The sequence below is a fragment of the Tetrao urogallus genome (assembly GCF_951394365.1).
Source record: "Tetrao urogallus genome assembly, chromosome: 13".
Taxonomy (NCBI): Eukaryota; Metazoa; Chordata; class Aves; order Galliformes; family Phasianidae; genus Tetrao; species Tetrao urogallus.
Window position 1 is genome coordinate 16,828,317 of NC_136826.1, and position 11,423 is coordinate 16,839,739.

At 49.7% G+C, this 11,423-nt stretch overlaps 1 protein-coding gene across 1 annotated transcript in view; it reads left to right on the forward strand.

Moving 5' to 3' along the window:
- MED12 (mediator complex subunit 12) overlaps positions 1-10,199 on the forward strand; it is a gene marked incomplete at both ends in the record, with an annotated part of 34,521 nt that extends 24,322 nt beyond the window's left edge. Inside the window, 12 exons of the mRNA XM_079541910.1 lie at positions 367-476; positions 979-1,114; positions 1,404-1,565; positions 2,119-2,496; positions 2,813-2,963; positions 3,156-3,361; positions 3,815-3,895; positions 4,137-4,354; positions 4,968-5,130; positions 7,702-7,893; positions 8,046-8,127; positions 10,156-10,199. Of these exons, the coding sequence (XP_079398036.1) occupies positions 367-476; positions 979-1,114; positions 1,404-1,565; positions 2,119-2,496; positions 2,813-2,963; positions 3,156-3,361; positions 3,815-3,895; positions 4,137-4,354; positions 4,968-5,130; positions 7,702-7,893; positions 8,046-8,127; positions 10,156-10,199 (1,923 nt within the window). The remainder of the gene's footprint in view (positions 1-366; positions 477-978; positions 1,115-1,403; positions 1,566-2,118; positions 2,497-2,812; positions 2,964-3,155; positions 3,362-3,814; positions 3,896-4,136; positions 4,355-4,967; positions 5,131-7,701; positions 7,894-8,045; positions 8,128-10,155) is intronic.
- Between the last annotated feature and the right edge of the window lie 1,224 nt (positions 10,200-11,423).

Below are 11,423 nucleotides of genomic sequence, written 5' to 3' on the forward strand. Positions count from 1 at the left end.
GGTCTTGAAGCAAGAAAAAAAATCACCCTACTGCCATGGGGTCTTGAGCCTGGAGTGGTATAGGAGTTGTGGAAAAACTTCCTTGTCCTTTGGGTCACAGTGAAATCCACAACCTGGGTCTCCATTTCAGAGATGTGCCATGCAGACTACTCACAGTATTGCTTTCTCGTTGTAATGCTTTGGTGCTCCTCCACAGCATGACAACTTGTGTCTGAGGTTTGTCCTGCTGACTGCAGTCTCCTTGAGCTCTCAGGAGGAGTCCTGCAGCACCTGAGTTGCTCTGGTTTAGGCTTCTTTCTCATTTTTTAGTCTTAGTGCTTCTTCTTGGTGTGTTTTTGTTTTTAATAAACTTCTCTTCTCTCCCAGGTGGGAGGGATGTTTGACACAGTTCAACGCAGCACACAGCAGACAACTGAATGGGCTGTGCTTCTCCTGGACATCATCAGCAGTGGCACCGTGGACATGCAGTCAAACAAGTAACTTTCTGGCTGACTTCTGCTCCATGTGGTTCCTAAGGGGAGGCAGTAATTAGCATGACCCCTTTTCTTGTGTAAGCTAGCTGTCTCTGTAGGCGCTGTTGGGAAGCACTGTGACTACTGAAAGAGACTTTGGAATAATAACAGGCTGTGACTTAGGTCCAGGAGTCCAGCTATAGTCTTCTGACATATTCAGAGCAAAATCTGCTTTCCAGATGCAGAGAGATAAGCAGGGGAGAGCTGAGTCTGGACTTGCTCTTTGGATAAGCTGACCGGGTGGACAGGAGGCCAGTCTTAATCTGCAGTATCTCCCTTGACTGAAGCATGAACACCCTGTGATGTGTAACCAAAGGGAGGATTATAGCGTGGAGACCAGTCTGAAGAGCACTCAGTACTTCTGGCTTTATGCAGTGCTCTTAGCAGCCTAATGGTGTCTGGTGTTACTGTGATGGCAGCGACTTTGATTCTTCTGTGACTTTGACCTTTCTGCTCTCACCAACAGTGAGCTCTTCACCACTGTGTTGGACATGCTGAGTGTTCTCATCAATGGCACCCTGGCTGCTGATATGTCCAGCATTTCTCAGGGCAGCATGGAGGAGAACAAGCGGGCATACATGAATCTTGTCAAGAAACTCAGGGTGAGGGGCACCACGTCCTGTACACAGGGAGCTGCATGCTGTGCTGCAGGCATCCCACTCTGCAGATATCTGTCTCTCACATAGCACTAGTCCTCTTGCTGTTTAGAACAGCAGTGGGGGTTGCCCCAGTGGCTCTTGTGGGTGTTGGGCCGAATGGTGCAAAGATGACAGGTAACACAGAGGTGGAGGCTGACACCAACAGAAGCGCGGGTGGGATTTGGATGTTGGTTTTGTTTTTTTTTTATTTTTCTGAGGAATTGTTAAAGATTTTTCTACTCCATTTGTGCAGAAGGAGCTGGGGGACCGGCAGTCTGACAGCCTGGAGAAGGTGCGACAGCTGCTGCCGCTGCCCAAGCAGACCCGGGATGTCATCACCTGCGAACCTCAGGGATCCCTCATTGACACCAAAGGCAATAAAATAGCTGGTTTTGACTCCATCTTCAAGAAGGAGGTACGTGGAGCTTTGCTGCCTGCATCATGGCTCCTAAGGGCAGGTGCTGCCTTGTCCTCTGATGCCTCGAGTCTTCACTGCTTGGGAGGCATCAGTATGCAGCGCCTTGTTGCCTGCCAAGCCTGAGATGGCTGGCTGCATGCAGGCAAGCTGGCACAAAACTGTGTCTGAAAAGGACAAAGCTGGGTGTTAATGCTCAGCAATGCAGCCTACTACGGTCTGAGAAGTTATTTAAACTCTTCTTCTGCAATCATGGCTGTACGAAGAAAAAAAGCCATCATCCCTGACACGTGACTTAATGGGCAGTGCCAGTGTGCAGCAGATTGACAGAGGTGGGATGAAGGAGAATGCCAGTTGTTGATGAAGAGCTGTAGAAAGAAATGACTGTATTGCCACATGGAAGAGCAGCTCTGGCTGTCTTGGTGGTTGTTTTGTTGGTTTTTGGTTCTTTTATTTCATTGCATATGTGGGGTAGAGTCTGATGGAAGTGTCGTTTCCCTGTAATAGGAAAAAGATCAGGGTCTTGGAGGTTCTTATTTTTTTTGTTTTAAAGGGTTTGCAAGTCTCTACGAAGCAGAAGATTTCCCCTTGGGATCTGTTTGAGGGCTTAAAGCACTCAGCCCCCCTCTCCTGGGGATGGTTTGGGACAGTCCGGGTGGACCGCAGGGTGTCTAGATTTGAGGAGCAGCAGAGGCTTCTTCTGTACCACACACACTTAAAGCCCAAGCCCCGCAGTTACTACCTGGAGCCATTGCCTCTGCCCCCTGAAGAGGAGGAGCCTCCTACACCTGTGGCTTTAGAGCCAGAGAAGAAGGCTGTGGAACCAAGCAAGGCTGATAAAACAAGCTCCAATCCTGCCACTTCTACTGAGGAACGCAAGAAGAAACAGAGCAAAACCAAGAAACGCAACCAGTCTGCCAGCAAAAGTGAGGTAACTGACTGCCCAACACATATGGGTTTCCTGTGTCCAGCCCTGAGATTTTAGCCCTGAGCACTCCCTTCTGAGAGAGCTGGAGAGCAGTAGTGGTGAAGATGAAATGTGAATTTCTCGCTGGGATTTCTGGAGCTTTATACTCTTCCTGCTGGCCTGGGGTAGTGCAAACATTTCCTTATTTTTGATGGGTGGGAAGGAGGCTTCCAGCTCAGGTGGCAATCCAGGCTTCCTCCTGGGAAATATTCCTACTCTTGATCCGTTCATGAATTCTCAGTGCACAGTGATCTTTCTTACTCCTTTCTTTTCCTTGCAGGATTTCGTGTTGGGTCCCAGCCGAGGGGTTTCATATGGAGTTGGCATGCCTACGGAGCTCTTGCATCACCAAGCAGGAAGCACTATGTCTAGGCTGGCATATGGACAGTCACCAGTGGGTCTCTATGCCCAGAATCAGCCTCTTCCAGCAGGTAGGTGTGCAGGAAAGGGCTGTGTGTTGCACCTCTGTGGGAACCTCTTGCAAGAACCCCTTTGTCTGAGACGGTCCTACGCACATTTGCCTCTCCTGCCTGCTCTATTTCCAGATGTACTGAGCAGTCGTTCTGAAGCTCCGAGGCTCATCAACAGCACATGACTGTTCAGCCTGTTCCTATCCCTTACAGGTGGCCCTCGCCTGGACACGTCCTACAGACCTGTGCGCATGCCGTTGGGGAAGCTTGTTCAGAGTCGTCCTCCCTACAGTGGGGTTCTGCCTTCAGGGATGGGGAGCATGATGGGCATTGACCCCTCCTATAAGCCAGCAGTGTACAGACAACAGCCTCCAGTGTCCCAGGGACAGATCCTGAGGCAGCAACTTCAAGCAAAGTTGGTACGTCAGAGCTGTGCTCTTGGCAGGCCCTACAGCACAGCAAGCCCTAGCTGTTTGCTAAGGTGTCCACTCTAGCCAGACTCTCCCATCCTGTCTCCCTTTTTGCCCTGGAGAAGGGTCCCTCATATCTGTTCCTCTGGTCAACTCTGTGTTTGCTACTGGCTTAGTTGGATCTGTGTTACCAATAGTCTGTGAGTGACGTACACTGGGAACATCTACAGCTGTTGGGCAGTGAGAGGAGCGTATCCTGGTGATGGAGTGGTAGGATGATAGTGGCTCATTTACCCCAAATTGAGGTGAAGCAGAAGTGATTCACATCTGTGTGCCATGGAGCAACCTCATGGCTTCGTCAGTGAAGCTACTTGTCTGATTTGGTGGGAGCTTCTGAGAAGGGAGAAGCAGTGTCCCTGGCCTTCGGAGGTGTTGAAAAAGTGTTCTTCTGTTGCCTTCCAGCAGGGCCAAGGCATAATGGGACAGCAGCCGGTACGCCAGATGGCTCCAACCCCATCCTATGGGGCACTGCAGCCCTCCCAGGTGAGTCTCAGTGACCACAGGTACGACTGGAATCTGGCTTCAGCACAGGGCAGTGTCTTCATTCCTGCTGTTAAATCTTGAAATCTCTTATTGCTTTTCACTCGTTTTCTGGCCAGCAGAATCTGAATGCTAGAGCTGAACGGTCTTTGTGATAGCGTTTACAGGAGGATGATCTCCATTGCTCCAAACTCTTGTACCCTACTCCGTGACTGACAGAGGGTTTGTTTTTGTTTTATTCCAGGGTTACACACCTTACGTCTCCCACATAGGACTTCAGCAGCACCCTTCCCAGTCGGGCACGATGGTGCCTCCCACGTATTCCGGCCAGCCCTATCAGAATTCCCACCCCAGCTCTAATCCTGCCCTGGTGGATCCTGTCAGACAGATGCAGCAGAGACCAAGTGGCTACGTGCACCAGCAGGCCCCAGGCTATGGGCACACCTTGGGCAACGCACAGAGGTGCTTCCCACACTACTGGATGTTAATAAGCTGTATTTCATCAAGGGCTTCCCTGCTCTGTTCAGACAGCCCTAACAGCAATCTGTGAAAAGCCTGTTCTCCATGCTGTGTTACACAGCATCTGAGTCCTTTACACCCTCAGGGAGCATGTTTATTCAGCTTCCAGTCCTGAGAAGAAACAGAGCCAGGATGAAATTTGGAGATGCTAGCTGCCAGCAGGAGACGATGTTACTAGCCAGAGAAAGATGAATTTGGGAAGTAGGAAACAAATGACCTGAGAAAGTCATAGTTGTGGATTTAAATCTAGCCAGTAGATTAACATCTAAAAGTGCAGTCTGGTGCTTCTGTTGTTCGTGGGCAGATGTAAATCCAGCAGGGAGATTCTGCAGACCAGTGACTGACTCCATTACTTAAGGCTTCTGGAAAAGCAGGTTGTTTGAAGCCCCTGAAGGTGCCTGGTGTCCCTCACATTTCTGCAGAGAAGCAGCACGGGTTGCAAGCAGCAATTTGGGCTGTGAGTCTCACTGAAGGCAGCAGATGGGTTTGGAATAGAGAAGCTAGCAATCTGTGATATTTTTTTTTTCCTCCATGGATTGATCCTTTTCCCTTGCAGATTTCCTCACCAGTCAATACAGCAGGCTCCCATGATGACTGGGATGAACCATTTGGGTCCCCAAGGAGTCCCCTCAGGAATTCGACCCAGCCAGATACTGCCTGACCAGCAGCAGCAGCAGTACCTGCGGCAGCAGCAGCAACAGCAGCAGCAGATGCTGAGGGTGAGTGGTTGCTGACAGGAGAAAGGCTGCTGGAGTGGCTTACCAAACACTGCTTACCTGCCAACAGCACTGTGCTCTGCCCCTCTGTGCCCAGAAGGATGTCAGCTCAGTTGAGGACTGTGTGTAATAATTTGCTAGGCCATTCTTCCTTCCTTAGAGGTGGCCACTCCTGATAGAGAGACGTGCTGTGCTGTCTTTTGCTGGCCACCCAGCACGAGCTTAAAGGAAAGTTAAGAACAGGAAAGGTCTGTTTAATCTTCTGTGGCCTGCATCCTGCTTCCTGCTCTAGCTGAGCCCCTGACATCGTGCAGAAAGCTTGCTTTCATAGAAGTTAAGTGCTGCAGGAGCTAGACACAAAATGAAAACCCCCAAGTCCACACCAAGGTAGGTAGAATTGTTTCCTATAAGATCACTTTCAGGGGCATGTTTACATTTTCACAAGATCAAAGTTTGAATCACAGTTTCCAGGGGCGGGAAGTCTGCTATGAATCATGAATCAGTCCATGTACTCCACGTCTAACAGCAGGTGACAAAAAACTGATTCATGAGCTCTAAGGTCTGGGACCTGGTTTGGATAAGTTCACACACACCTGCCAACAGATGGAAGCATTTCATAGATTTGCATTGCGGCCTTGTGAATAACAAATACCCATATGGTATACACTTCAGAGTTCCAGAAATGCATGCAATTGAAAGAGAAACACAAAAATAGGAAATTGGAGGGTGCTTGGTGAATTATGTACCTTACAGCAAGGCCTAGCAAGCCTGTAGAACATGGGCAACCTTTAAATGGCACAGAGCAATGACACTTTTCTGAGAGCAAGTGCCTCTGTCAGCAGGATCTGAGAATTGCTGCCTTGCACTGGACAGGAGATTCCTGTAGTGTGGTCAGCAGCTTTGAGTCCTTTTGATGAGAAGCACCTCCTGACTATTCAGTGGGTTTCTTTTGGCATTCCTCATTGTGTTTAGAAAAAGACCATGCCTCAGACAAGCTGCTAGCACTTCTCCTACCTCAGTAACTTTGTGCATACCTTCAATTTTTAGCTGACGTTGCTTGGTTGCTCAATAAAAAATGTGGAGTGTCCAAGATGTCTGCAGTTACAGCAACTCTTCCTGTGTTATCAGGGGCACCAGGTGCACAACAGACTCCTGGTGCTGTAGTTGACTGTCATTGTGCAGCATCTTGTGGGAAAAGTGTATGGCTTTTTGGTTTGCTTCCCATGGGTGGCAGTCAGCTGGAGGTAGGACACTAAATCAGGAGGGATCTCCTGGCTCATTTTGTCACTTATCTTTCTTGTTATCTGCTTATCCAGGTCAGAGCATGCATTTCATGAACCTAAGTGACCAAACTGGTTTAAGGTGGAAGCTGGGAGGCTGGTCTAGAAACACACTCCCTTTGATGGGTAGAATCCTTGATCCAGGCTTCAGTGTGTTTCTGGTATCCAGTTGTTACTGTCTGCCATGTCCTGTTGTTTACTGGCTCCTCTTTCTTTCTGCTGCTTGCCCAGTGTATCCCTAGGGAGCACTTGCATCTTTCACAGGTCAGGTTTTTCTAACATCTCTCTTAAGATATTGTTCTTTCTCCTGATCATGTTTCTGTCTGTTTTCTGAGTCTGTTTGAGGTTTGAACTGTTTGTGCCAGAATTGTACCTACCATCACCATGTTTTTTTAATGACAGCTGTAGTAGCTTTCTATTTTTTGCTAGAAGCTCTTCTCTTCATCTAGAGAGTTTAAAACTACCTCAACAGGTGGGAGAAATATCTGAAGGTTAAGAAGCTGTTTGGGGAGAAATGAAGATCTTTGAGATGTGTGAATATTTCTGTCTTTGTGTATTCTTCCTGTAACCAGTTCTGCCAGCATCTAGGTTGGAGCATTGCACTCAGTTTTATCTACACCCTTTTAGCAAAGTGCAGCACTGTCACGAGTGGCAGAGAAGGGCAGTGAGGTGGGTCAGAGAGCTGGGAAATGTGTGAGAAGAGACAAGGCTGAAATAGCTGAGTTTTCAGTTAGAGAAGGGAAAGCGAGCAGAATTGCTCAACTTTGGACTTTTTGAAAACAAACACACACAAAAACAACCTCAAGCTGCCTTGGTTGTAGGACAAGGGGTGACCTTAAGCCGTGACCTGAAAACAGGTTGCTTACTGAGGCTGTAGGAGCTCTGTTGATGTGTTTGGAAATATTTTTAGAACAGGTCAGGCAAAGACTCAGTGAAGCAGGTATTGCTGATCTTACCAGGAGGCAGGAGCTGAACTGGCCAACCTCAGGAGACTGCTCTTAGTGGTTTTCTATTCTTGTATTTGTGTTTGCTCTTAGTTATTCCCCAGCGGACCAGTAGACTTGTAGTTCTCTTCCTGCCTTCTGCTGAGGCCCCATCTTGCAGAAGAATTTTGCTCCCCTCCCTTTGTTTCATGCAGTTTCTCGGCCTGGGCTGGGAAGGTCTGGGTGAAATTTGTGTAATGTAGGTACTTGTAAGGAAAGTGGTGTAAGAGGATGTTACTGTGACGGAATGCTCTTCCCCCTTTTCAGCCCTTGTGCAGTGCTCCGATAACCCTTCTTTTCTGTCTACACAGCAGCAACAGCAGCAGCAGCAGCAACAACAGCAGCAGCAACAGCAACAACAGCAACAGCAGCAGCAGCAGCAACCACCACCACCACAGCCCCAGCCCCAGCAGCAGCCCCAGGTCTCCACAGTGCCTCAGCCACAGGCGCAGGGCCAGCCCCCAGGGCTGGGGATGCAGGCTCTTCCCCCCCAGCAGCCCATCGTGAGTGTTCCCTTGGAGCCAGTCCAGCACCAACCCAACTGTGCCCCACCTGCATCCTCCCCCTTCTCCTCCCCTGCTTTTCCCAGGGCTTGTGTGAGTGCTGAGGCTGCCAGCCAGGTGTTGTGGCTGTAACTCACTTTCTGTCTTTGCAGTTCCAGCGCCAGGGCCTTCAGCAGACGCAGCAGCAGCAGCAAACAGCTGCTCTGGTTCGACAGCTTCAACAGCAGCTTTCCAGTAAGCCTTGGTGTTCTTGATCCTGTCTGTAGTCAGTCTCTTTCCTTGTCGTTCTCCACTGCAGCTACCCTGGTGCAGGAAAGCAAAGCCAAACCATGCTGTCTGAGGCTGTAAGCAATACTGGCAGGACTGTGGCATCAGGACGTGGAGCCCCTGGCCCTGGGGGGCACAGCAGCAAGGCAGGCAGTGCTCCCAGCACAGGAACAACTTTACAGACCTGCTGTGTGCAGAGTGATGAGGGAGCCTGAGCTTTGTAGAGGCTGTCATGCAGCATTAAAACATTCAGAGGTGCTTCCTCTGCTGTGAATGGCTTCTGAGAGGATCAGGGAGGCTGTAGTCCTGGGGTGTTCATTGGTGGCTGATCAGAGATGCTGTGGTTAGGTCAGGCTTCTTGGAGGCAGGCAATTCAGTCTGAAGCACCACTCTGTGCTCGTTGCATTCTCTGGGCTTCTGTGGCTGCTGTCACAGGCAGGGTAATGGTGTGGATGGTGTTTGTGGTCTGCCACTGAACGAGTGCTTTTATAATCAGTATCAAAGTGCTGGCTTGGGAGATAGAAGCAAAACCCAGTGCCTGTACTGCTCCCTCTCTACCACCTGCTGCTTTGCTGTAACCTTCCTGGCTTTTGTGCCATAAGAAATGGCAGCAGTGCTATGAAAATGCTCACAGATAAACTGCAGTGCTTTTGGGCAAGTTTTACTGCGTGAGCTGTGTGGTGGGGGCTGGGAAGGGGCTCAGAGCTGACAGCACTCCTTTTTTCATGCTGGGCCTCCATTTCTATGGCAGCCGATGCTGCGAGTGCTTGTAGCTCAGTGTCAACTGGAAATACATTTGGCAGATTTTGATCTATCTGCTTGGTTAATTCGGTTGCTTAAATTGGTTGTGTCTCAGAGCAGGCTTGTGCTTGAGAAGGGCTTGTTAGGATCGGGGAGGAGGTGATTCTTTCCCCATAGGGTTCACACATGACAAATGTCTGCAACAGATAATGGCCAAGTGTTGGTACTTACACTTCACTCCCTGACAGGAAGTTCTCAGTCCCTGTGACAAAAAAGAGAAAACAGAAGTTTTAATGTGCTAAGTTTGCTACTAGCCTGATTCACAAACCACGAGTCTGTGCGAGGATCCCAGTCAGGACACTCAAGTCTAAGAAGATCTCATTTAAGCATCTGAATGTAAAGGAATAGCCATATTTCTGCATCCTGTCTGCACAGCGAGCAGAGCTGGGTTTTATATGGAACGGATGCGTGGGTCCAATGCAGCCATGTGTCAGCATGCAGCTTCCATGCTACCTCAGTGGGTTTGCATCGGTTCCACCAAGAGCCATCTGGAGCTCTTATCCGCGGTGTCTGGGGTGCAGTGGAAAGCAGGACATCACCAAGAACATCTCATAGGAGAGCAGCAAGAAGAAAGAGCACCTTGGGCTCAGGTGTGCTGGGTTGGGAGGCTCTGCCTGTGATCCTGTCTGTGCTTCTGTCCAGCAGCACTGGGGAGGAGAGTGAGCTGGTCTGGTTGCACTGATCTTTACTCATCCGCAGCGTCAGGCTTGCTGATGGGGATGCAAAAAAACCCTCACAGGATTTTGTTAATTAATCACACAGCACCCAGCTACTCTGTTTTGTGATACAGCACTGCTCACATCAGCTTTGGAAGTTGATGAGGTTCTTAGGATAACCTCGCTGTGTTTCCTGCCCCTTCTGTGCCACCTCTTAGTCCTGTGGGCATGTCTTTCATTTGCACCTGGGTGCCGTTATGGAGTCAGCATGTAAAACCTTCACCTCGTCTGGTTTCTGGGTGTATCCCAGCTGACACGAGCTGTCTGAACAGCTTGTTTGGCTGCAGGTGCTCTGCAGGTCTGTTCCTCAAAGAAAATGGGGTCCTGATGCGCTCTGAGCTAAAGCCTCAGGCACACCAGCAGCACAGGGATATCCTGTGTTTGTGACACGGCCTCAGAGCCACACTGCTGGCGTGGGGAGGGGAAATCCTCTTGCTGGAACAAAACCTGGTGACTGTGTAACTCTTGCTGTCCGCAGATACACAACCCCAGCAGAACAACAACCCCTTTGGGCGCTACTGACCTGCAGTGCTGCAGCCCGGACCAGGATGCAGACATCACCGTGGGCCTGGATGCAGCTCTTCAGCCAGACCTGGGATCTGGGGCCGCTGCCAGCCCTGCTCTCATGCTGTGCCCTGTGCTGTGCTGCCCGTCTCGCAGGCAGATGCCAGGAGGATGGTTTTATTGTACAGAGGAAATGTTTTTACTATCCAATTTCTACAAACGTTTCTGGAGATCCCTTGTGGCTGATAGTCTCCCTTCCCACTTCGGTTTCAGTTTTTACTCAGTTTTTAGTATTTTTGTTAAAATAACGATTAAGACATTGTAAAATTTTGTACTTTATTTATACCAGATGAACCCTGTACTACAGACATTCTCGGATGAATACAGAGAGCTTACTTTGCAAAAGCAGCGTGTATTCAGAGCCTGCTTTTCCTCCCAGCTTCCCAGTGCATCCCGGCACCACCTCTGCACATGGGCTTTGTCTCCTCCTCGGTAGAACTGAAGTCTGCATTTTCTGCTTTTGTGAATGGGTGTGTTGCTGAAGCAGAGCAATTTGGGTTTTGAAAGCAAGCCTTTCTTCCCTATTTGTTTCATAAGCTGAAGTTTCTTGCTTCTGCAAGTTCCGTGCTTGCTAGGGTTTGTGCAAACTCCCCAGGGTTCGTATGCTGATGGAGAGCTTTACTTGCAGTCTATGGCATGTGCCACTGGCCTGAGGTTTAAGAGGAAGGTAAACCAGAGTGCTGCTGTGTGCTCCCAAGCCCAGCTTCCCAGGCATAGCAGTAATGAGAGCTGGTGTTCTGCAAGACTGGGAGGAGCTGCAGCCCCAGTGTGCTCAGAACAGTCCGTCTCTCAGCGCAGTTCTGCTTACAAGCCCCACGGCTCCAGTGTTAGCTCCTTCCCAAGTGCTTTTTCTGGATGGCTGAAGTGCTGGATTCTCAACTTCTGACCCAGCTAACGCAGCCTGCTGGTGTGGAGTCTCATCTGTCAGTGTGTGGCAGGCTGCTTGGGCTTTGCTTAGTTGGAGCTCAAGTGCTCTGCCCTGCTGCTGTCTTCTGAACCTGAAAACCACCCCCACCACCACCCTCCTCTCCTTGGTTCTTCTGCGGCAAAACTGCAGTTGCTCTGATAGGGTTTTCTTGACCGTTATTTTTCTTCTGCTCTGGGTGGGTGGAATCTGGTGAGTCTTGCAACAGTGTGTTAAAGAGCTCCGTTGGACCTCAAAAGTAAGGAAAAACAAGCTGA